The 27,457-nt window shown below is 35.9% G+C and overlaps 2 protein-coding genes across 6 annotated transcripts in view; one reads left to right on the forward strand and one right to left on the reverse strand.

The window, feature by feature from the left end:
• Positions 1-27,457, forward strand: part of LOC150095101 (retinol dehydrogenase 13-like) — a 161,033-nt gene that overhangs the window by 132,806 nt on the left and 770 nt on the right. The window lies entirely within an intron of this gene.
• Positions 1-27,457, reverse strand: part of LOC150095102 (protein max-like) — a 115,356-nt gene that overhangs the window by 57,004 nt on the left and 30,895 nt on the right. For all 5 annotated transcript variants that reach the window (XM_090411557.1, XM_090411559.1, XM_090411556.1 and 2 more), the window contains one exon: positions 14,033-14,140. In XM_090411557.1, coding sequence (XP_090267683.1) covers positions 14,033-14,140 — 108 coding nt within the window. The remainder of the gene's footprint in view (positions 1-14,032; positions 14,141-27,457) is intronic.

Raw genomic sequence — 27,457 nt, forward strand, 5'->3', positions numbered from 1 at the left:
CCTGTATTTTTGCTCCTAAGTTCGTAACTTTCACCATTTCCCTTACATAGTCATTTCTCAGACGATCCTTTCTGGTGACACTGCACATCCACCTAAACATTGTCATCTCCGCTACCTCCATCCTGCTGATATTATTTTTCCTCAGGGCCACATTTTCTATAGATACGTCATAGCTGGTCTCGCTACTGTCCTGTAGATTTTGCCTTTTAGATTGATTGGCACCCTCTTATCGCATAGCTCCAGCCATCTCTCTCCAGTTCCTCCACCCTGCTTGTATCCTGCATCCCACTTTCTTCTCAGCCTCACCATTCTCTTTCATTGTTGAACCTAAGTATCTAAAGTCACTGACCTTCCTGATGACATTTCCTTCCAGCTCTAGATCTGTCTCCTGCCTGCCATCCACTTTGCAACACGCATACTCTGTCTTACTTCTGCTCAGTCTCATACCTCTCTCTTCCATTTCCTCTAACTTTCCAATTTAGCTGCCGCCACTTCTCTTGTTTCTGCACACAGCACAATGTCATCTGCATACAACATAGTCCAAGGGGCATCCTCTCTCACCTCCTCTATCATAATATCAAACAGAAACGGACTTAATGCTGACCCTTGATGCAAGGCAACTGTATCTATATTATTTTTCCTCAGGGCCACATTTTCTATAGATACGTCATAGCTGGTCTCGCTACTGTCCTGTAGATTTTGCCTTTTAGATTGATTGGCACCCTCTTATCGCATAGCTCCAGCCATCTCTCTCCAGTTCCTCCACCCTGCTTGTATCCTGCATCCCACTTTCTTCTCAGCCTCGCCATTCTCTTTCATTGTTGAACCTAAGTATCTAAAGTCACTGACCTTCCTGATGACATTTCCTTCCAGCTCTAGATCTGTCTCCTGCCTGCCATCCACTTTGCAACACGCATACTCTGTCTTACTTCTGCTCAGTCTCATACCTCTCTCTTCCATTTCCTCTAACTTTCCAATTTAGCTGCCGCCACTTCTCTTGTTTCTGCACACAGCACAATGTCATCTGCATACAACATAGTCCAAGGGGCATCCTCTCTCACCTCCTCTATCATAATATCAAACAGAAACGGACTTAATGCTGACCCTTGATGCAAGGCAACTGTCACTGGAAAACTTTGTCTCTCCCAGACATGTCCGAACTCTTGTCTTCACATTCCTGTACACTGTACCAGCCTGACATATTTCTCCGGTACCTTCTTCTCTTTCAGACACCTCCAGACTTCTTGCCTTGGCACTCTATCATAGCTTTCTCCAGATCAATAAATACCAAATAATTACAAATTGCTCCTTTGCAATCTCCACCTCCTTCCATCAAGAACCCTCTCTAGGATTTTCATTGTGGAACATCAACTTTATTCCTCTGTAATTCTTACAGTCTTGTGCATCCGCTTTACTCTTGTAGATGGGGACAACAGTATTTTACCTCTATTCCTCGGGTATATTTTCCTGTTGACAAACTTTTATTAATGGGTCCCACAGCAGATCAATTTCCTCTCCCCCCAGTGCCTTCCATGCCTCCACTGGGATCCTGTCAGAGTCCACCGATTTTCCATTCTTCATCCGCTTTATGGCCTCCTTCACTTCCACCCTACTAATGTTCTGAACCATCACCTCGTAAGGCTCCCCATCTTCTCTGTGAGTCCTTGCATTTTCTTCTTTCAAAAGCCCTTCAAGTATATTCTCCATCTGTTTCTTATTTCCTTCCAGCTCTAGATCTGTCTCCTGGCTGCCATCCACTTTGCAACACATATACTCTGTCTTACTTCTGCTCAGTCTCATACCTCTCTCTTCCAGTACTTTCCTAATTATAACGTTAATACCCTTCCTCCAGAGTCTTTGATCTGCCTCACATGTATGATGTCCTTTGATGCCTTATTTCTACATTTTGCCAATCGATAAATCTTTGTCTGTCCTTCCTTTGTTTCTAATTGATCATAAAGGTCTTGATATGCCATGGCCTTCCCTGCAACAACTCTCTTGGCTTCTCACTTTTTCTCTCTGTCTTCTTCCACTCTTGACTCGTCCCACTTCTGCTTTGCCTTCCTCTTAGCCGTCACTGCTTCTTGTACATTATTATTCCACCACCATCCCTCCTTCTGCTTCTAATCTTTCTGGATGTTTCACCAAGCACCTCATTTGTGCAGCTTAGAATTGCTTTTGAATTATGTCTCCACCTCGTATATATATAATAATAATAATAATAATATAACGTAAATGATTTGTTTAACTAAATGGCAAAGAAGTGAAAATACATCTTAACATCCAGTGCTATTTAAATAACATTTTACTAAGCATTTTAATAACTTTTGAACTCCTTAGTCTTTTCTTCTTTCAAGCTTCTCCAATTGTCAGCAGCTGCCCCTTCTCAGATTCTGGAGTAACCAGTTCATAATTCTCAAAGGCCATCGTTCTTCTGTCATTCTCTGGATGTGTCCATAACATTTCAAAGCATATGCCTCTATCCTCTCCATAACTGGCTGTTCAACTTTCATTTGATATATGCATTTCTCAGATGATTCATACAGATAACTCTCATACATTGTCTTAAGTAATCCATTTCGACAACGTCTACTTGTCTCCTTTGGCTGTTAGTGTTCAACACTCACATCCATAAGTCATTATGCTCTCTATAATCACATGATACAGCAGCATCTTCTTAGTTTTTATTGAGACCTTTATGACTCCATAAAATACCATTCGTGATTCTAATAGCTGCTTGTGCCCATCCCATTGTAAACACTATGTCCACTTCATACTGGTCATACTTGTTCATCATGGAGCCAAGACATTTGAAGGCATCTACAGATTTTATAGTTCCCGTCTCTAACTCAAGATCTGTTGCACTATCACCTCCAACTACTGTGTACTTGATTTTTGAACAAATTAACTTTCAGGTCCCAATGTTTATATATACCCAACAATTTCCTCATCTGGTATTCTATATCTACCTTGTCCTGCACAAGAATCACTCTGGTCATCAACAAAAAGAAGAGAATGTAGGACTTGGTCTCCTATGGGTATACCCATACCACAAAATTGTCTGTTCCATTCTTCAAGGCCACATCGAAGTAGATCTTAAACAACGTTGGTGACATACAACATCCCTGCTTGAGCCTCTTGCTATAGTTCGCCCACCGATTTGAGGTCCCTCAACACTTCTGCGCATCTCAGAAAAAGAAGAATCCATTCCGATAATAGGGTAATCATTCCGTATAGTGGGATGAGTTGTTTATTATTACTGGTCGGAAAATTAACTTCTCTTTTATGATTATTGTAGTTAACTATGTTGCTTGTATAACAGTTGGAAAATTTTACCTATAAAGCACGTGATTCGGGGTTTGGCGACCAATTCAGACGTCCTTCATTTTTTTCTCCCCTTCAGCATGAATTGACTATTCTTGGAAAGACGCGAAGCAGGGACCTGGAAACGGTGGGGGAACTATAGTAGTAAATTCCTCTGAAAGTTTGTTACCAATCTTTATACGTAGCAGACCTGGATCCTTGGTACATCTGCACAATTTCTACTGTACCTTCATTTATTCCTGCTCTCTTCAAAACATGCCACATTGTCTTCCTTAGGGGAGTATTGTAAGCCTTCTCCAGACTACAAAAATTAAATGGAACTTTTTATTCTTAGCAACCATTTTTTAGAATATTTGTTTTTAAGAAAATATATTATCTATACAAGATCTTCTGCTCTGAAGCCAGATTGTTCTTTCAATATTATTAAAGATGTTTTAAATTCAATTCTGCCCCTCATGATTTGACTAAATATCCTGCTAACCAAACAAGACACATTCCTCTATAATTTTTGGGTCTTTCTTATTGCCCCTCTTACAAGTTCCACTCATCAGGGATATTCTCACCTACAGTCACTTTGTTGAATATCATTGTCAGGACCTATAGTACTTTATTATTGTCATACTTAAACATCTCTATTACCATTCCACCAAAGCTAGCCACCTTTCCATTTCTTGATGCTTGAACAGCCCACCTCACCTCCTACAATGTTACTTCATGTTCTTTCTCCCAACAATAGCCTATCATCTCCTTGATATTCCACCCTTTCCTTATATAACAAAACCTTCATAGTATCTCGTAAAATCTTGGAGGGAAATGATTAAGTCCAGCTCAAGATGTATAAGGGACTCATACCTGTCGCACAAATCACCAGGCCTTGGAAGAGCAATTATATCCCACTAGATGTTTGATTTCACTGCACTTTCTTTCCCACATTTTTTTCTTTAGTCTTAATTACCATTCTTTTCACTTGTCTATTAATACTGTTGTACTCCTCTCCCTGTGTCCTGAAGGGTGTTACTGCAAGTAGTAAATTCTTCTGAAAGTTTGTTACCAATCTTTATAGTAGACCTAGATCCCTGGTACATCTGCTCTACCATTTCTACTGTTCCTTCATCTATTCCTGCTCTCTTCAGTACTTGGTCTTCTGAAATGCCTTAGTAAAATGTTATTTAAATAGTATTACCAGCTTTCACACATGTGCCACAATTCACTCAAAAAAGAGTATCGTGTTTAGTCTCAAGTGTAAAGTTCCCAGATTATATCTCTCAGCTTACCAACTGTGCTAAATATACTAGGTTTCAACTTGTCTTGGATGGGACTGTCTTAAAGAAATATTTATATACACTTGCTGTCTGTTAAAACTGAAAGGTCAAGCTTTATTCTATAAAGTTTTTTACGTTGAGCCCATACATGAGAGGTTAGTAGATCAACCTATAGTACTGTGTATGGGTTGGGAAAGGAGGTACTTGTTCACATTAGATTTGAATGACTGCGAATTGTATTCCCTAGGGAACACATCAAGGGGAAGACTGTTCCATGGTATAACGGTTGCAGGGACAAAGGAGGAGGAGAAGAAACTTGTTCTGTGGGTTTTTCAAGGTGCACTGTTTAGGGATGTTGAGCAGCAGCTGCACGTGTTCCAATGAGCTTAGTACTAAATGGGGGAATTATTGATGCTATTTCGGATGAACATTTTCCATGGAAATATTTGTAGAAGACACAGTGCTTCTGTGTGAAAGTGGGGGAGTGAGTTGGTAAGAAATGGATCATTAATATGTCTGATTGCTCTCCTCTGTATGGAGTCGAGTAATTTGAGGGAGTTTGGGGGCCCCACAGCATATGTGGGAGCAGTATTCGATGATTGAGTGGATTTCTGATTTGTATAAGGTTAATAGCTGTTCCGGGGTGAATAATGTCTTGAGCGAAAGAAAAATCCTAGTTTTTTAGAAGCTGAGGATGCGATGGTTATGTGTTTATGCCAGGAGAGTCTTGAAGTCAGGGTAATTCCAAGAAGAGAAATCTCAGATTGTCTGGAAATTTGGATATTGTCAAATATAATACTGAGAGAAACTGGTTCTTTTTTATGAGAAATGAGACAGTACTGGGTTTTATTTGCATTGAACTAAAGTGAAAAGATCAAAATCAAATATAACATTCTAATATCAAAAGCCTAGAGGAATTTAAAAAAATTATGTGAATCCCAACTATAAAAGGCTGTTAGCGTAAGGTTATAGAATTCAGAAAAAAGATTATAAGGAGCAGACATGGAACTTTTCCTAACCACACAGGCCTTACTGATCTCTCACCAGGCAATAAAATCGATCTACTCTCTACTATTTCTATTCATCTACTTGATGAATTAGGATAGTCTTTCGAAATATAAATAAGAAAATTAATAATATATAATTTTTTTGTAGCTGATATAGAGAGAAAGAGAATATGAAGACAACCATAGGATCTACATTTAAATCAGGGACACTATCAATAAAATCTGACACCACATTTTAATTTTTTTTAATATAAACTGAACATTATTTAAATATACACATAGCATGTAAAACAAGAACTAGTAATAAAAAACAATCTTGTTAAAATCTGAAGAAGTACAATTATAACTGCGTTCTTCCCGTTTAAAAAATAATAATAATTAAAAAAAAATTGGCTATAAAATAAAAAATAGTTATGCAGAAAGCAGCTGTGATCGTTGTTCCCCTAGATCATATCAAAGAGAAGTGATAATTAAATCCCCTCCATTTCGGATTATTTTCAAAGCACAAAACATATATATTTTTCTAATTTCACACATTACCAATGAGTGCTGCACTTGCTAAATGAAGTTTTTCTACATTAAAGTATCTGCAATCCTAGCATGACTCGAGAGAAATTAACTGGTTTAGTCTTAATATAATTCATCACATAAGTACTTAAGTTTCATGTTTGTTATCTTTTTGATGCTATAAATGCTAAACATGAAGAATAACCCTTTTCAAAGGAAGGCCATTTCAAGTAAAGTGATATGGGCAAATTTTAAAATGGAAAGGTGGAAAAGGAAAACCTATAATTGCATTGTCCAATGGAAGTTATCAGTAGTGACTTAAAGAATTCTTGACTCATTAAAGAGGACAGCTGATAAAGTTTGTACTGGAGACTAAAAGCAGAACATTAAATTAATCGCAAGCCTACACAAAATATTCTAAAAAAATAATAATAAAAAAATAATAATAATAATAAATAAAAACTATTTTACCATTATTATTAGCCATGCTAATAATAATGGTAAAAACCTGCTGGATTTCTATTCACATATTCATCACTAACACCATGTTTCCACAAAGAGATGTACAATTAATTCACATTAAGAAAATACACAATAAATAGTCTTATTGAGTATGCTGTTGTTGATAGTGATGTCATCAAACTAGTTCAGGAGAATGCAAAAAGATGTGAAGCAGAAAGTGATCATCATTTAGTTTTGAGCAAATAAAAATGATTATCACACAGAAAAGAAAAATATGTTTAGTTTTAAAAAGAATTAAGGCAAGCAGCTTTTAAATGTTTACTTAAGACATGCATGTCTCCAGTCACTTGATGAAAAAGTTTCAAAAACAAGAATCAAATCTTAAAATCCATGTCAAAATCTAAATTTAAAAAAAAAAAAAAAAAAAAAAAAATCACGGATTTATGATTTATATGGGAAACAAGTGGTAAAGATATCAGTAATGATTACTATCCCCATTGATGGGGTCCTCTGAAAAAAGCTATATCATCAGCAAATCAAAGATTGCTTAGTTTCTTTCCTAAGATACCAATACTTTAGTTCATCCAATCAAGTTTTCTGAACCCATTTTCAAAGTGTAGATGTAAACTGGCCTGGTTGGCCGAGCAGCTAGCGTATCCGCTCTCCAGCCAAGAGGCTGCGGGTTTGAATCCTGCTGTGGTCAAGGATGTTTGCAATTGTCTGTGGAAACACTAGTGGTGGTGGTGGGAGGTAGATCGTTGGTGTAGTTGCAGTTAGTGGATTGAGTGTGGAGACAGAGCTTGGAGTAGGTACCCTCCCTCGATGAGTCTTTGGACTCCCTGGAGGTATCACGTAATAAGAATAACAATAAACACCCTGATATCTTAAGAATGCAAAATTCTCAGTTATCATGGTGTAACATGAAGAATAAATAAAATAAATTAAAAACCCTGCATAAAAGATAATAGTTGAATTAATTAAAAGAAAAAGAAAGATTCTTGCATCCAATAAAATATATAAAATATAAAGGTTTTTGTTAAACTAACTAACAAAAGAAAGAATATATTAATATTGTGATATGATTTAAATGAGAAAAGTTAAATAAATAAGACAGAAAAGGATTAGTCATAAGAGATGGTATGTGAGAGGCTAGAGATTAAATTATTAAGTAAATTCATGGAAAAATTTTGGAAGGGATTAAATTAGAGGCTAGCAAAGGAAAACAACAGACTATCGCTCAGGACCGATTCCCGGATTGAGACATCGTTACGGGCTCGCCGATCAAAGGACGTTTGGCAGAAAAATGCCACCCTAATTGGTCGGTGAAGTAAAAACAAGTAGGGGGCGGAGAAAAGAAGTTAGAATAAGTGCCGTTAGGAGAACAGGTATAAAAGGGTTGGAACCCCCCCCCCCCCCCACGAGGCTTTTTTGGTTTTGGTTTTGATTCTGTTCCAGGAGAGTCCTTCGCGAGCTCTTCCATATGGATTTCACGGAGCTTTCCTGAGTGGTGGTAAGTTTGGAGTTATATCTCCGACGTCACAACACAGAAACAAAAGTGAGCGGAATTTCGGTTCCGTATTTCCTATGTGAGAAGCAAAGAATGCCATATAGTCGAGGAAAAGAAAGCCTATTCTTTGTATTTCGACTTCAAAAGCCTACAAAAAAAAAGGAAAGAGGTAAAGAAATCGATGTCCACGTGGCGAGTTGCACAGCCGATATATAGATGATTCAGAGTGTGTTCGGAGTTACAAACAGTTAAGCCAGCGTAAGCCTAGTTCAATTCCAAAAAGAACGTAGGAGAAGCAGATTATCGGTGAGGTTATATCAAGATAATTCAATCAGAAGAAGGTAAAGATCCATATGAAAATCCCAAGAAAGAAAGGTATTGTGAAATATCTCTAATGTTAACTAAAAATGTGTCTGTGATAAGTATCATTATTCTAATACGGAACTGTTAAAGCGACCAAGGAAAATTTGTACTAGGACTTTAGCATCTGACAGAATATATTAAGAGTAAGCTGGCTAGTGTTAATGTTATGTGAATAATTAAGTGTCCTGAGAATTTTGCATGTCTATTGTTAATGCATAGGAAAGTTAAAATGTCATAGTTGAATCTACTTAAGTTTGAATAGTTAAATAGTGTGAATTAATCTTATTTGTCCATGTCAAGTGAATTTATGTGTTGAATTGTTATGGCGGCATGATCGTATTACCCATTATAGGATCATAGCCTAATTACTTGTAATAAGCTAATGTTAGTTTGTAAGTATTTGGTTTAGCATTGCATTGAGTAATCATAAAAATTGAATTGTACCATGTTAAGGAATTTAATAAACCTTTGTTCAATGATAAAAGAGTTGTCTGAAATTGCTGTCCAATGCTCCACTTGAAAATTTACGAACCTAATCACGCGGGAAATTAATGTTAAGAAACAAGATAAATGTCACGACTGCAACATAGTTATACTTCCAGACATATTTGAGTTCTTTCTCCTTGTTTTTGTATATAATATCTTAAACTAAATATCCCAAAAGGCGCAGTATAAATACAAATATTAGGGATACTAAGGGGAGAAATAACTTAGATATTAGTATAAGTTTTGGTGATATCTCGTGCGTAGATAATAGAAAAACATAGGTAAGCGGAATTTATAAAATAGAATAAAAATCGTAAAATGGGACACAACACTCTAGGGCTATTGGGTCACCTTGTCTGACACCTTTACTGATTTAGAACTAATCTTCGTTTCTTTCTGTGGAAAGAGCTGCTTGACTTTTGCTGTAAATAGCTTGGATTAGATATGAAAATTTAAATATTTTGTTTATTATTAATAATAGCTTATTTAAATAAGATTTTTCTTTAGCTGTAAATACTTATTGGATTTCAAACCAGTATCTTCAGTGCACAAACAATCAAAGCTGCAAAATTGGATGAAAGTTCTTTTCCTTTATGTCCATTACAATTCTGAATTATTTTGACTATTACTGGATTGTTATTTTCATGGTATTGAACAGGGGCAGCTTGTGCAGAACTTGTATAGCACTGCAGAACTGCAGTACCTCAATTTTTCTCAATATATAAATATATTTATTTTTGCTTGTAATATTTAATTTTATCATCAACAATCCTATATAATTCTCTTATTTTGTATAAAAAATGATAAAAATCCATCTTGTATCACTTAGGAGGGCAAAGGATGCTAGCAGCACTGTATTTACCACAGTGTCATATTACTACACGCACAAGCATATGCACGTCATAGTGAGATGCGAGCTATTAGCGTAATGTAGCACTGTCCATCATGCAGTTCCACTGTTGTTTATATGCAGTTTGCGGCAGTAGTACAGTATTCATAGTGCTTATCATGTTTACGGAGTAAACACGATATACCCCATGATCAACAAAGAAAAACTTGAAACTGAACTTCGAGTATTCCACAGTTGACCCGACATGCATGATTATTGTAAATTAATTGACTTGTTAAAATTTATAACAGAAAACAATTCAGATTGTGTTCTTAGTGAAATTACTGTATTGATAAAAATTCTCTTGACAATTCCTGTGATACATCAGTGTCTGAATGCTGTTTTTCAACATTAAAGAGAATAAAAACATTTCTGGGGAGCACTATTAATCAAGATAGGTTAAATGCACTTGCGATGATTTCAACGGAGAAAAAATTCTTCAACAGTCACACAAACATCAAGAAAAAAGTTATTGTACTGTATAATTTTATCAATAATAAACAATTTTTTTTCACGTTTAATTTTTTTTTTTAATTTTTTATCATAATTTTGATATTTTATCCAAACACATACACTGTACTTACAGTATGTATGTATATTTTGAAAGTTGCAGAACCGCCACGAGTCACCACTGGTATTGATGACAACACAGAATGATAAGAAAACAATATTTATTAAATTATTTGTTGATATTTCACTGGTATTATATCTAGCATCTTCAGAATACAAAAACAGTTTGTCACAGTATGGGAAACAACAATTTGGTATAACAGTGGGACCAGTTTAAAAAATTGTAATAGACAACATAAGGAACTAAAGTTGTAATTAGGTGCCATCTCGTTAGATAAAGAGAAAAAGCTTGGCTTTAATCCTTTTTCCCAAGTAAGCAAACAGACAAGTCAAGTTTACGCCTGAACATGGTTCAAGACTTATGGTGATGGTGCAATACAGCCATACAGGTTTATATAGCCATATTTGTTGAGGTTTGGAGTATGGAGTATTACTGGATTGTTTGTGATTTTAAGATGCTGACTTGATATTGTTGTCTTAATTTATGATTTTTATTCTAACTAGTAATTTCCTCTCATCTATGTTCTACTATTATCTATGCTCGAGATATCACCAAAAAATTTACTAATACTTAAGTTATTTCTCCCCTTAGTACCCCTAATATTTGTATTTATACTGCGCCTTTTGGGATATTTAGTTTGAGATGTTATATACAAAAACAAGGAGAAAGAACTGAAATATGTCTGAAAGTGAAACAATGTTGCAGTCGTGACACTTTATCTCATTTCTTAACACATTAATTTCCCGCGTGATTAGGTTTGTAATTTTTCAAGTGGTGCATCGGACAGCAATTTCAGACAACTGTTTTATCATTGGACAAAAGGTTTATTAAAAACTTTAACATGGTACAATTCAATTTTTGTTATTACTCAATTCAATGCTAAACTAAATACTTACAAACTAACATTAACTTATTACAAGTAATTAGGCTATGATCCTATAATGGGTATTACGATCATGCCGCCATAACAATTCAACACATAACTTCATGTGACATGGACATATAAGATTAATTCACACTATTTAACTATTTAAACTTAAGTAGATTAACTAAACCTTTTACTGCACTAACACACAACTATGACATTTTAACTTTCCTATACATCACAATAGACATGCAAAATTCTCAGGACACTTAATTATTCACATAACATTAATACTAGCCAGCTTACTTTTAATATATTCTGTCAGATACTAAAGTCCTAGTATAAATTTTCCTTGGTCACTTCAACAGTTCCGTATTAGAATAATGATACTTATTACAGACAAATTTTAGTTAACATTAGATATATTTTACAGTACCTTTCTTTCTTGAGTTTTTCATATGGGCCTTTACCTTTTTCTGATTGAACTAGCTTGGTATAACCTCTCCGATAATCTGCTACTCCTACGTTCCTTTTGGAGTTGAACTATGCTTATACGGTCTTAAACTTTCATAATTCAGGACACACTTTGAATCATCTATATGACGGCTGTGCGACTCGCAACGTGGATATCGATATCTTTATAGCTTTCCCTTTCTTGTGGTTGTCACTAAAGTTGAAACACAAAGAATATGTTCCCTTTTCTTCGACTATGGCATTCGTCGCTTCTTACATAGGAAATCCGGAATCGAAATCCCGCTCACTTTTGTTTCCATGTTGTGACGACGGAGATATAACCCCAATCTCCACTCAGGAAAACCGCGTGAAACCTATGCCACGGAGCTCGTAGAGAACTCCTCGGGAACAGATCCAAAACATAAACCAAAAAAGCCTTGTGTGCGTGTGTGTGTGTGGGGGGGGTCCAACCCTTTTATACCTACTCTCCTAACGGCACCCTCTTTAACTTCTTTTCTCCGTCCCCTACTTGTTTTTACTTCACCGACCAATTAGGGTGGCGTTTTTTTCTGCCAAACATCATTTGATCGGCGAGCCTGTAACGAAGTCTCAATCCGGGAATTGACCCTAAGCGATTGTCTGTTGTTTTTCTTGTGCTAGCCTCTAATTTAGTCCCCTTTCCAAAATTTTTCTATGAATTTAATCTCTAGCCTCTCACATACCATTTCTTATGACTAATCCTTTTCTGTCTTACTTAGATAAATTTTCTCTTTTATATCATATTACAACATTAATATATTCTTTCTTTTTGTTAGTTAGTTCAACCAAACACCTTTATATTTTATTGGATGCAAGAATATTTCCTTTTTTTTTAAATAATTCATTTAAATTAGCTATTAGCTTTTTTACAGGGTTTTTAATTTATTTCTTTTCATGTTACACCATGATAGCTGAGAATTCTACATTCTTAAGATATCACGTGTAACAATATCCAGTGAAATATTAACAGCCACTTAATATCTTATTTATTTTGTTCTTGTAGTATGGTTTAGAGCCTCCATAGTTCAGTTAGTTTCTAGGAGGCTCTTTGGTTGGAAAGACTCAGGTTTGAATTCTACCTCCTAGAATGCAAAATCTGGTTTCATATAGAGGTGGCAGCATTGTTTTTCCCAGAAACTGTGGTGTTTCATCCCACAAAATAGGCAAACACATAAGAATACACAATATACAGATAGACTATTTATTCTTTCAGTTCTGGTTTTGAAAGCCTGCATGGTAAGGTGCAATATGAGTCTATGTGTAAACGTAATAAGGAGAGTGAGAGTATTGGCAAAATCATATTAAATATGAAAACATAATAAAAGAGCTCAACATTATTAAGCATGCACTGAAGAGCTAATACAAAATATGGTACAGACAGTTAAACAGAATGGAAAAAGAAAGAAAGACTAGCAATAGAATCTAATGCCAAGAAAGATTAATTTAGATAGACTGATGTAGCATTTTATAAGACCAAAATGTAAAATGAAAAGAATTATAAAAATAAAGGAAAACTCGTGTAAAAACGTTATTAATGCAGAATTTTTGCCTATGGATCATAAGCACATGATATTCTTATCATTAGTTATGTTACATTAGCTACTTGATTGGTACTTTTTTTGAACTGTCTGTTAATATTTAATTGCCATTCTGTGATCTTGTACTGACAATACTTATGATGCTTTGGTGAAAATTCTATGTTAATCAAGTTTTTATGTGAGTTTTCCTCAGTTTTTATAATAATTCTTTTCAATTATGCTAACACATGGTTATTTCATTATTGAAACAAAATGTAAAATATGACAATATTGAAGACTTCAAACACACAGAACTATTTAGAAGAAAATTTTGCTCGGAGGCCAATAACAATTTCATTATATACAGCAATAATTTATTAATTGTCTGACATGGTGTGTTGGGGGGGGGGGGGGGCATGGTAAGATAGTCATACTCCTGTTAGTGTTTCATGATACGTTCCTAGAATGTGAAATACTAACCAAAACAGTGATAAAACAAGGTTATCCTAATATTTTATTAGATAGGGGAAAATACAAATACTGTAGAACAACAATGAACTTTTACTGAGCATTTTAATGAGTCACCAACTATACTATATTTTAGATAACAAACTAGTGGTGTCCAGTAGTTGCAGAAGCTCTTTCTGCATAAAGTGCACTGAACGAATGTTGGTGAAATACCGAACATGATTAATACAACTAAACAGCAGCATTAAGCAGGGTATTACTGTACGTGGGAGCTGGGCATCTTTTTCATTAAAGCATGTAAATACTACTTACTTTTTCTCCTTGTAAGGATGGTAGAGCATCTCTCAAACTACTGAAACTATCTTTTATATGATCTCTTCGTTTTCTTTCAAGGGCATTATGATGAGCTCGTTTATCTGCCTGAAACAAACATATTTTGATTATTTTTAAATTGCAGTAATAAAACCGCTAGCTGATTAACAAGAGGATGTTTCACTCTAGTCTCAACAATTAAGATAGTCATGAGCTATTATTAAAAAAAAATTAGGAAACATTTATTGAATCAGTATACAATCAGTCCTCAACTTACCGCATTTGTGACTTAATACGCCCATCCCATTGACACACCAACTACTGCCTCACTCCTGTTATCAACAGACCTTCAAAGCATATATTATTATGGACCTCCGAGTAATCACAAGACCCATTACATGAAATCCATCTTAGACAACACATCTATCATACATTCCTTAAACTCAATCACCACCCTTATCAGTCAATGAATTCCAATGTCCCTCCACACAAAAAGTCACTTCTTACCCTCCTACTCATCACCTCCTTTCACAACTTCCAAGAATAGTCTCTTGTCCTTGTTCCTTCTCCTTGTTCTATTTTATTAAAAATCTCCCCAGTGTCAATCCTGTAAATACCTCTCAACAGTTTAAATGTCTAAATCACATCACCCCTTTTCTTCTATTCACCAATTTCTGTAGTTTGCATGCCCTCAGTCTATCCTCATAACTAGCATTGTAAGAAATTATTTATTTTATTTATATATATATATATATATATATATATATATTTATTTATTTATTTATTTATTTAACAAATTTATTACTTAAGAAATACTTTTGTTCGGGCTATTGTTACTACTGAGGGTGAGAAAACCTTTAGACACTTTTGGTAGGAATACATCTTGCACTGTACAAAGATTGTATATGCAACATGGAGTGAAGTGGTAACAAAGTATGAATGATGTTTTGAAGAAGCTGCTGAACATATATGTTCACACATTTACAAGATTTGAGAAAAACAAAGATTTTACAAAGAGATTAGTCACAAATGTAGGGCAGTTGGTGGAAGCTGTATGAAGCTCTTTTAAATGAAGACCTTAATAGAGCTAGACACATGCAGAAAGTTGCAGAAGAATAAAAAGAGGAAACAAAAAAAAGAAAAATTCCTGGTTTACAGTGGGGAAGAAAAAAGAAGGCCAAGGCATTTGCCTCAATAGGTTGTTTGAGGAAATTAGGCTAAGATGGAGAGATTGATGATCTAGCCTCCCCTGATGAATTGTTCCATTAATAAAGCAGTAGCAGTTTTGATGAATTAAAAGTCTTACTCCATGTGTTTCCAGTTGGTTATTTTATTAAGCACACAGTGCTTAATAAAATACTTCACTACAAAAAAGCAAGTAAAAGTAGTTTAAAATATAACAAAACAAACCCACCCATATTAGAATTTGGGCAGCAAGTTAATTATTAACATATCCTGATGTTTCATACAGTGATTTTCAATGGGATCACTGGAGTAGAATCCCATCATAAATCGAGGACTGACTGTATATTTTAAACAAGCAAATAATAAGCATGGCATTGAGAAGGCAAGAAAATTTCATTAAGATTAAGGTTTAGTATTTACAAATGAATAATTTATTTTAATTGTAAATTTGTGTTTAGCATTAACATTTAATGTGTTAATGATAAATTTTAATACCTTTCTATACTGTTGTGCTTAAATGCATCAAATAGTTATTTTGATTATTGCTTCAATATTATGCATTAATCTATCAAATTAAAACTCCAAATATTCTACTGTTAAAAAAAAGTTAAGGACATCTTAAATTGATAATTTAGTATAATATGTAGTATGTAATGCAAGTGTATTTAACCGTGATACTGCCATAGCAAACGGTTTCTTAAAATACCATGATCGTAATTATTACCATATAACTTCTATTGTAAAACTTCCTTGACTTGCCAACAGTTCTGCAATAGTTATCTCAGCAGCAAAAAGTATGTAATTATAAACCAGAAAACTAATGACACACATTATTGAACTTAGTTTGGCTAAAAAAGTAATAATAGTTAAAAATATTACTTTTTGCTTTTACAAAAGTTATATTTTATATCTGTATAAATATTTTCTAAAATAAATTTTAAACTATAGAAGACTGCACAAATTAAACAACCACATTTTATGAAATTTTGGCTACATTAAAAAAAAAAAAAAAAAAACTTAACCAAAGTAAAGTAAGAAATAATTAATTTAACTTTTAACAGATATTTTATGTATTACAAAACATCTTCAGTGTGCAAAGGAAGAACAAACTAAAATGCAACAAATTACAACTACATTGGACCTGTGTTTAGAGAGAAAGCTGTCTGTTTCACATTTGTGATGAATGCAAAACTAGAAAGGATAATGCACCTTGTAACTTATTTTCAAGAATAAATTTAATTCTAGGATTTTTACAAAAATCCTAGAATTTTACAAAAATGTTTACATATTTTTAAAAAAAATAAATAAATAAAATCTGCATCCTAGAATTAAGTAAATTTTTAATCTGCATGTTTCCGTGTAGTAAAAGTGTCATCAACCTGATAGATCCACAAATGCAGTTTTGGATTTATAGGGACTAAAACTTTTTTCTTCCAAATGATCTAAATTTGGGATCAAATTTAGATCACTGGGAATAAAGGAAAAGCAGTGGCAGTGTTATAAGGTTTATTTTCCCAAGTGAAATATCCTGAATTTATAACAGATTTGAATGAACCTGCAATGTCATGTGGAAAATAAAGTGTTAAATATTCCAAGTGCATCAGTAAAAAAGGAAGTTATGTTTTTCAAATATGAGTGTTGAATTACATATAAGATGATGGAGAATGTCAGACAAGAATTTGAATCCATCGGTAAAGCTGTTGAAAGAATCAACAGTTGATCTAACAAGAAAGTCAATTTTATGTAAATTCAGTAGACTCACCAATCTGGGTTCTATGCCTGCCTTAAACAATACTTAGAACTACTTTTACCTGTATTTGCTATAAACAATTTGAGTGAGAACTAGAAATGAGTTTTGCTATGATTAATGTTAGCTAGGTTCCCCCATCCCCCTCTATTTAAATGAATATAAAATGGAGCAGGGTTTTTGGTGTATCTGTCTGTGTGGGAGCATTTATCAACTATAACAGAGCATCTGTTCTACTAAACAAGGTATAAATTAGATGCTATTTACAGTAAAAGTCAAGCAGCTGAAGAAAGAAAGGGAGATTACTTTTTATCAATAAAGATGTTAAAACAAGGATATCCAATAGCGCCTAGACTTTTTACAGATATACTTGAAAATGTGTTCAGAAAGCTTGACTGGACTAACAGGGTATCAATATCTTAGGAAAGAAACTAAGCAAATCTTTTATGTGCTGATGATATTGCCATGTTCTTTGAAGACCAACTGCAAAGAAGAACCCAGAACTAACGCCTATCCTCTAAGTCAACCAATGAACTGCCATCCAATTACTCTCATTTTTGCTCTCTCTAAAATTAGAGACAACTGACTCTTGAATCACCTAGAGTCATACCAGTTTATCAGTGCCCAGCAGTATGGATTCCACTACTTGCAATCTACAGCCGATCTTACTTTCACCACCCACCTCTGGACTCAATCCATGGAGAAACTCGTGGTTACCATCGACATTTCAAAGGCATTTGATCAGGTTAAGCACAGGGACCTACTTACCATACTGCCATCCTATGGTCTGCCTTCATCACTCTGCAACTGGATTGCCAAAATGTTTTCACTGGTCACTCATTACGTGTCATGGTGAACGGTTTTCTCTCCTCAGATTTCCCTACCAACGCAGGAGTACCTTAGGATTCTGTTCTTTCACCCACTCTCTTCTTGTATTGTATATAAATGACCTGCTTTCTCAGACTTCCAATCCTATCCATAGCTTTGCTGATGACAGTAGACTCCATTCCTCCTTTTCATTCGACAAGCCTTGTAGTTTTCAAGTATTAGAATCCTCCAGATCTACCAGTGAGGTGAACTCAGATCTCCTAGTTATATTGGGTTGTCCTCGCTCCCAGTGGGGCAAGGACAACCCTGTAAACATCAGTGCCACCAAAACTCAGGACTGTCTGATCTCTCACAAGAAAGAGCTCACATCCCTTTCCCTTCCCTTCAGTAATACTGAGATATCCAAACACGATCAGACTGACCTGGGCCTCCGATCTTTCCTGGCACAACCACATTTCAACTATAGCTTCTGCAGCCACCAAAAAACTTCATATAATTTTTCTGGGGAGACTGTGCAAAACACTACTTCACACCTGCTAACTCTATACAAAGCCCCAATCTGCCAGCCATGGAATATTACTCCCATATTTGCAGTAGAGCACCAAAATCCTCTCTAAGATTGCTTGACTCTATCCAGAAGAGGGCAATATGGCACACACAGAGATGTTCAGTTTCTGCTTTGTGCCTCTTCTACTTCATGGACAGTGTTCTGCTGAATTGGCCACTATTATTCCATCATTCTCTCCAACAAAATCATCAAACAAGAGCCACTGCCAACCAACCAACACCCTTTTACAGTTCATCTTGAAACTTGCCCAACCAACTTCACTGCCACCTTCTCTATCCCATGTATACTTCTATACTTTGGAACAGTTTCCCTCACTTTGCCTTCCCTAATACAACCCTCAGCTGTTCAAGCAAAATATGAACAGACTCGTCCTTTCTTTTATTTCTCTTGCTCACACATGCCACTAACGTGCTATAGGTCTTGTGGCCTTTCATGTGCAAATCAGATATTTAAAAAAAAAAAAAACTAAATAAAAAACTGTGTATATTTGATTTTTTTTTAACTCTGATGATATGAACTGATAAAGCCAGTAAAATTTTAATTTATTTTAATAAACTAATATTCTATTTTTTAAGCTGATTAATCTGCTGTTTTATTTAGGATGCTAACTGGTTAGCCTTGTATTCAGATCATTAGGAAATGAGCTGATCGCACTTCTAATATGCTGGAATTAACTCAGTCCACCTCTCTCACAACAATCTTTTGATGGGCCCCTCAAGATTTCTGCTGGGCTACCTAATTTCCCTGTAGGATATATACTTTAACATATAGTGAATACAATAGATATTCAACTACAAATGGTTACAAACCACAAAAGATAGGGCAAAGCAATTTTAGCACAGCTCCTTGTTATAGATTTCTTTCATAGACTTTTTAAGATCCTAAAATGATATGAATATGCACGTGGTTCCTATTTAGATAACAATGTCTGGTATAGCAGTATAATATCTTATGTTCAGATGGCCATATGTAAGATGAGGCAGTCCGTACTAATCAAAATGGAGGGACAGTGTGTAATGTCATCATCATCTGAATATTCAGATTTAGTCAAGTGCCAAGCAATGATAGCAAATCACAGAGCACAGCTGACCAAGCTATCTTACTCCATCAGTAGAGACAAGACATTAAAAACTTGTGAAAAACTGAAAAGACAGAGACCAACAGGAACACAATCTGCATACTAAAAAATGTAGTGTTCAATTTTAATCTTAATAATACATTCCTGGTCATATGCAGCATTCAAAAATACTCAGACATGTTAGATCATTCATTCATAAATAGAGTGGTTGCAGCAGTGACTATACATTATAAATTAAAGATACCAAGAAATGATATGCTTGGTTTAATCCTTTATCCAAGTGTAAACAAAGTCTGCACCTGAAGTATTTTCAGGACGGGGGTAACTTGTATATAGAAGCTAATGGCTTCACATCACTTGCCTTAGTATCCCATCCCATAATGCAAAGCTATATGTATCCTTACAGACATGTATATCGTTATGGGAAGGGTCACTACCCAGACTGGGTTTGACCTTATTGAGGTTTCATCAGTGGGAGCCAGACCCAGAGGTGATACCAAGGTTGAAGTAACGTAGAAAACGTATTTTCATATACGAGTAGCTGAAGGTGTCACACCTTATTATTAAAATACTCTGAATTAGCGAGAGTTGTTGGAAGTTTTTCCACCAACTTTTTTTTTTTTTAATGATTTGCTTGGATCATTTCTGCACTTATATTTATTCTAAATTAACTGTCAACAGAGTTGGCTAAAAAATTAGTTTGTTGGATCCAGTTTTAACCAGTTTTAGAATGATTCTTAATGTGATCCACCTATAAAAACCAAAATGCCAAAAACAATAAACTTCTAGATACTTTGGGCTGTCCTGTTTTGGTGTATCAACTCAGGAAAACGCAGTTTGGATAGAAGAGTAAAAGAAGTGTAGATTTTAAATTTCTTGAGAATTTTACCTAACTTTGATGAAACAGAGCTGATATTTAATTATGTCATATAGATGACATAATTAAATATCAACTCTGTTTCATCAAAGCTCTGTTTCATCAACAACCACTGATGTCGCAATGAGTAAATTCATTGCAACAAACAATTATTTTATTTTATTTTTTTGCAATTCCACATTATATCCCATCTGCAAGTTTGCTGGATTCAGTTAATTACTCAACTGGATCCAGCTATACAAACCAAAAGGCCAAACGGAGAAAAACGTTTATTCATTTTAGAAGTCATTAAGCAAGAAAATCACAGTTAATTCAAATATAAAATAATAAAATGAAGACAATGATACCAATAAACATTTTGAAATGTAAAAGAAGTTTAACTACAGTAACAATCAAGTTTTATTTAGCTTAGTTATTTTACGTGTCATGGGCTATATTCCATTTAAGTTTAAATGCACTCTCAGTCACATTATATGGAAACTTCATTTTTATTTTGAGCTATCTTTCAAATTTTGGATTTCTTTGGAAATCCACTATCACCCTTAATCCATGAAATATTACTTTCCAAAATGTGATGTTGAAATATTTTTTTGACTATCAGCTCAGCTTCACATCTAATTCACTAACTTCTCATCTCTTGTTCCATTCTGTCTATTACCTCTTCTTGGAAAAGATTTCCTCATACTATTCTTCCCAAGTTCTCTAAGAAATACATCAAAAGTTCCTTTTTTCTCATTATCCACTTGTCCACCCGCTGATACCACTGTGTTATAAAGATTTAAAACTTCTTGTTGGGAAACACATGCATAATTTTTTTTTTTTTACTAACCACTTTCTTTCATTAAATCCTATGTGAGATGGTGTTCAACACTTGATATAGTCCTAATATGCCATTACATGTACTTCCTGTGCTTCTCGATGTTGGCCTGGTTGGCCGAGCGGTTAGCTACAAACATGGTTCTACCAAAATTGTTATAAAAATTTTAAAATCATTAAATTTTTCCCTAAGGTATGTCTAAAACCATCTTTCATGTCATCACTTTTTAATATTATTATTATTACTATTATTACGGGCAACTCCAGGGAGTCATTAGACTCATCGAGGGAGGCCCCAAATCATATTCATCACAACTATTTGACATTCATACAGTATCTATCATACCTCGCCTTAAACTCATTCACTGTCACAGCATCCACTACAGACTCAGGGAGCGCATTCCACTCATTCACTACTCTAAAAGTAAAGAACCCAGCTCTAACACCTTTACTAACCACACTTTTGCCCAGTTTCCATGGATGTCCCCTAGTCCTCCCACAACCAGCCCTGTTCTCAAAAATATCTTCTGAATTAATTTTATAGAAACCCTTCAGTAATTTGAATGTCTCAATCATATCTCCCCTCCTCCGCCTATCAACCAATTTTTGCAACCCACAAATCCTCAACCTGTTCTCATATGGTTCATTCCACAGACCTGCTATCATCTTGGTCACTCGCCTCTGGATCCTCTCCACCTCCTCCCCATCAAGAAGAAACCTAGGTGACCAAATCTGAGCACAGTAGTCTAGATGGGGTCTTATCAAGGCTTGATAAAGAGGAACAATAACCTGCTTGTCAATGTATTCTTCAGCAACCAAGTGACTTGATGAGCTGTTTTGGTCACTTTTGCAATGTGTCCCCTAAATTTCAACTACCAACACTCCTAAATCTTCGTGCCTCATCAATTTCCTGGAGCAGGGTTCCACCAATTCAGTAAACTGCCGCCAATCTTTTCACTCCAAAATGCATAACCTTACATTTTGCCACATTAAACTGACATCCATTCTCCTTAGCCCAGACCTCCAATCTATCCAAATCATCCTGCAAAATTTTGACGTCATCTGCATTCACTATTGCCCTACCCAACTTCGCATCATCCGCAAACAAATGAACTGTTCCTCTCAGATCATTTCCTATATCATTTATGAACAAATTAAACAGCAGTGGTCCAAGAACAGATCCTTGTGGCACACCACTAGTCACAGGCCGTCTTGTGGACTCTACTCCCGAGTAAACCACTCTCTGATAGCTCTCCGTCAACCACCCTCCTATCCATCTCACCAACCCTATGTCCATTCCCATATGCTGCAATTTACTGATTAGAATTCCATGTGGAATCCTGTCAAAGGCCTTGGCAAGGTCCAGTAGAATCACCGTAAACCCATTACCCTTATCCAGTTCAGCCGTCACTGTGTTATAATACGTGAGCAAGTTACTGAGGCATGACCTACCCTTCACAAAACCATGCTGTCCCCGATACAGTATCCCATTTTCTTCTATCCAATCTTGTATTTTCCTCTTGACTATTTTCTCTAAGACCTTGACAATGATTCCTGATATGCTAATCGGTCGGTAATTTACAACAGCAGTCTTGGAACCACCTTTATGCAGTGGAACTATTTTCCCCTCTTTCCACCCGCTCGGGACTAACCCAGACCCGAGACTCAAATTAAACAAAATGGTCAAGGGTACTGACAATTCTTTAGCTGCTTCTCGTACAACACGAGCTGGTATACCATCCAATCCCACAGATGTATTGACATTGAGGTTATGCAATAGACTACTCACCTCCACTTCGTTAACCACAATTCCTGTATAATCTACTGGTTTATTCGTTTCTGCAATGTCACCACCTGGATGATATACTTTTGCAAAGTGCTCACTCAGTAACTCAACTATCTCAACTGATTCAGTTACCTCCCTACCATCGGCATTCTTTAAAATCAATCTGCCATGTACATTTTTCCTTTTACTTGCTACATATCTAAAAAACTGTTTAGGATTCTCTTTAGCCTGCATGGCCAATGTTCTTTCGTAATCCTTTTTTGCTTTTCTTACCACACTCGTCACCCTTCTGGCCTGCGCTTTATACCGTTCATGTGCCTGCCGGTCACCCTTCTCCTTAAATTCCCTCCATAGTTGTTTCTTTTTTTGCAACTCAAGCTTAATGGTGTTATTCATCCATTTAACACCTACTTGATTTATTATTCGGACTCTAGGTATACAGTCAGCCATTGCTTCATGCAAGCACTTCTTAACTACCTCCCATGCACTATCAACTTCTCGTCCTTGCAGTTGTACATGCCATGGCACTGAACCAATCAAACTCCTAAGCTTGTCATACTTTCCCGCCCGATAATTCCACATGTACCCTGTCTTAATTGAAAATTCTACACCTTTAGCCACCTCCCAAGTTAAGACCCTATGATCGCTCTCACCGATTGGTGGCAATGTGGTCATATTTGTTACAGCCAAATCCTCAGATGTAATTACTAGGTCAAGCACTCTCTGACCCCTAGTATTTTCCATTACATGCTGTCGCAGATAGTTATCCCTTAATAACCGCATAAAATCCAGTTCCTTCCTCCCGTGTGTCCTCTCCTCACTCCAATCAATGCGACCATAGTTGAAATCTCCCATAATAATCACCCTCTCCTTCCACCCATTTCTTCTATTTGCTTGTGCATACTGTCACCACCATCTTTTCCATCACCTGGTCTATAGCAGCACCCAATTGTATATTTAGTTCTGCTAGCCACAATCTCACACCAAATGGCCTCAAATGTGCTCTTTTCTCTATCCTGCAATTCAACTTCTATTCTCCTTGGCTGGAGCTCATCAGCTATCATCAACAATACTCCTCCCCCCATTTTATTCTCTCTGTCATTCCTGAACACACTATACCCATCACATTCAATCCCACTAGTTATATCATCTACAGTCAGCCATGTTTCACTAATACCTATAACCTGTGGTCTGGAAGTGCCAACCATGGCCAAAAACTCTTCCTTCTTGTTCCTAATATATGGCTGAATATATCTGATCACAGGAACCATTGTTTCTACATCAGGATATTTTGTAACCAAGTGAAATAAAATAAAAAATCTACAGCATACAATCTGCCAAACCACAACTACAATGGACTGAACAACACTGAATATAAATTTATGATCAATACTATTAATAGAAAACGCCATTAATACCCCCTCAAAGTCAAGGTTATAGCTTTAATAATGTACAGACAAGTCCATAAATTAAAATTCATACTTGCCAAACTGTGGAGTCTACAATCTACCTCCCATAATTTGTAAACACTACATTTCAGTTAGGATATTAGCTATGCTGAAATGCAACATAGCTGCCAGCATAAATATCCTAAAACAACAAGATTATTCCAAAGTTTCTATTTTTAAAAGAAAAATTCCATTCAAGACGAGCGAAACATATTTATTTTAAAACATCTTTGGCACTTCTACGTGAACGGATACAGCATACCAGATTTCTGACGATATTTCTAGTACTTTAGACCAAGATATATGGTCGCATTTGGACAGAATGGTCACTATTAGCTATGATAAACCTTTACAACAAGCAAACGAAACCAAATCCAAAAATTTAATGATCTTTATACAAAATGCTTTAAGTCTAAACTTTCTCTACCAAACAGCAGTTATTTTTAATTTATCGGATCATGTATTAACAAAACCAGAGATCAATATACTTAAAAAAGGTTTCAATTTGCGATAACACCTGATCATGTCCCTAAAGTGGATATCATTTGTAATATAGAAAAGGCAGTCTCATCCAAGGGTTTGCCATTATCCCCCCCCCTGAATGCTAACTTTTATATGGAACATTTTGAACATCGTTACCGGAACCCATAGCTAATGATATTAGATTAAAAAGTAGTATCATCCTCTCATCTTCCAGACCTCCTAACAAAAACATCACTACTCTGGAAAAAAGAACATTGTATAGCTTGAAGAAAAAGAAGGACATTATCATATTGAAGGCAGATAAGGGAAATTCAACAGTGATTTTAAATACCAGTGATTACGAAGATAAGATTAACAGCTTGCTGTCGGATACATCAACCTACCGTGTCCTAGTCACAGACCCAACACTAAAGAATCACAATAACACCAACGATTTAATACATCACATGGTGAACTGGTCTATAGACTTAAAACGAAGATTGAAATCCATGCATCCACTAACACCAAGACTATATGCCACTAGGTACCCAAAAATGGAATACCACTATGCCCGATTGTGGTTCGCCAACTTATCTGTTATCTAAACACCTGGCAGGCCTCCTCAAAACCTCACATCCATAATTCGGACACTTATACAGGGTGTTCGGGATAAATTTGACAGTTTCGTAAGGAAAAAGAAAATCTTCTTTGTATCTATTAAATTTAATGAATTGACAAAAAAACATTACAGGCAGAGTTAATTACAATACTATCAACAAGATTTACTCAAAATAACCACCATTAGCATCGATCACAGCTTCAATTCTGCTTCGGAACCTCGAACAAGCTGATGCTACAGTCTCCCTGGGAAGGGCCGCAAAAACTGTTTTAATTTTATCCATTAACTGGGCTTTTGTATTACTGGAAGTGCGATTGGTGTCTTTTTCAACTGCGCCCCATACAAAATAATCCATGGGGTTAAGGTCTGGGGAGTTTGGAGGCCAAACATTTGGACTGGTGAAGTCGTAGAAATTTTCAGACAACCATTTTTGACTTTTCCCAGAGGTGTGGCAAGGGGCCGAATCCTGCTGCCATACATATGGCCTACCATTGGCTACCCTTGTTATCCAGGGCTTGACTACAGTTAGCAACTCCACGAACAAAGCCCGAATTCCAATGCCAGGGTTCTTCAACACCTGTTCCTGCAGATTTGCGAGGAATTCTGCTGTACGAACGCAATCAGATCGTCTGCTAGGGATCTTTCTTCTTGCTACATCCTCGTAGTCACCATTGCAAGTCTCTAGTTCATGCCTGATTGTTTTTACTGTATTCAGGGAGCATTGGGCAGCAGTCGTAATATCCTTATTTTGATGGCGGGCACGAATCATCATGATACAAGTTATTCTCTTCCATGATTCAGGTGGGTTCCAGCTATCCATCCTTTCTGACATCTTGTATATGAATGAAGAAGGGTCCAAACTTTTAAATGAAGAGAAGTGTGTGTTAATACATGTAACTTACGGAAAAATATAATTAATTATAAATATGTCAAATTTATCCCGAACACCCTGTATATGAAATTTGCAACATTTCGTTGAGAAACTGAACAACATCTCTATCTCCAATATGGATTTACTCACCAGCCTGGATGTTACATCTCTATTCACTAACATCCCTGTGGAGGAAGTCATCAACATTTTAGGAAGTTTGCTCCCACAAGACATTACCTTTGTTCCATCGTTGTTTAACATCAAACTTTTTCTTATGGAATAAAACCATATATCAGCAATTGACTGGCCTTGCAATGGATAGCCCTCCCCCCCCTCTTTCCATCTTGTGCTGCTCTCTTTATGGAAGATTTTGAAAGTAAAATCTTATCTCAAACAGACCCTAAACCTACAGTATGGTGGAGCTACGTGAACGATATCTTTATTGTTTGGAACCACACAAAAAAGGACCTGTTCGACTTTCTTAACAAAATCAACTCTCTACACCACACAATCAAATTCACTCTAGAACTTGAAAAAGATAACCAATTATATCTGGACACTTTAATTAAGAAGCTTCTGAATGGTGGTATCAACCTCTCAGTTTACTGCAAACCTACCACTACAGGACATTATTTACATTTCACTTCCTGCCACCACATTTCTCAGAAACTTAGTATTGTACACATGCTGAAGAACAGTGCCTCTCTCCTTACAACAGATCAACAAGACCTCCAGGAAGAACTATCCCTGATATCTACCAACCTTACCATGAATGGATTTCCTCGAAGACTCGTCCACAAGATACTTTTCTCTGAACCCCGACAAAGACAACGAGATGATATATGTTATATTTCTACCATCGTCATTCCATACTTAGGGACAGTTTCCAATAAGATTGCTAGACTCCTTAGACCACATAAAATAAGAGTAGCCTTTAAACCTACAGAAGCGATTAGACAATTCTTAAGATCTCCAAAAGATAGTCATCCTTTCTCCAAATATGCTGGAGTTTATAACATACCCTGCTCGTGTGGCTTGAATTACATCGGCCAAACTTCAAGGAGCCTTGAAATTAGGCAAAAAGAACACATAGGTGATGTCAATAATAACAGAGAAAAAAAATCGGGATTAGCTTTTCTT

This window comes from Typopeltis vanoorti, chromosome 21, assembly GCF_054136105.1.
Source record: "Typopeltis vanoorti isolate ZY-2024b chromosome 21, IOZ_Tvanoo_1.0, whole genome shotgun sequence".
Lineage (NCBI taxonomy): Eukaryota > Metazoa > Arthropoda > Arachnida > Uropygi > Thelyphonidae > Typopeltis > Typopeltis vanoorti.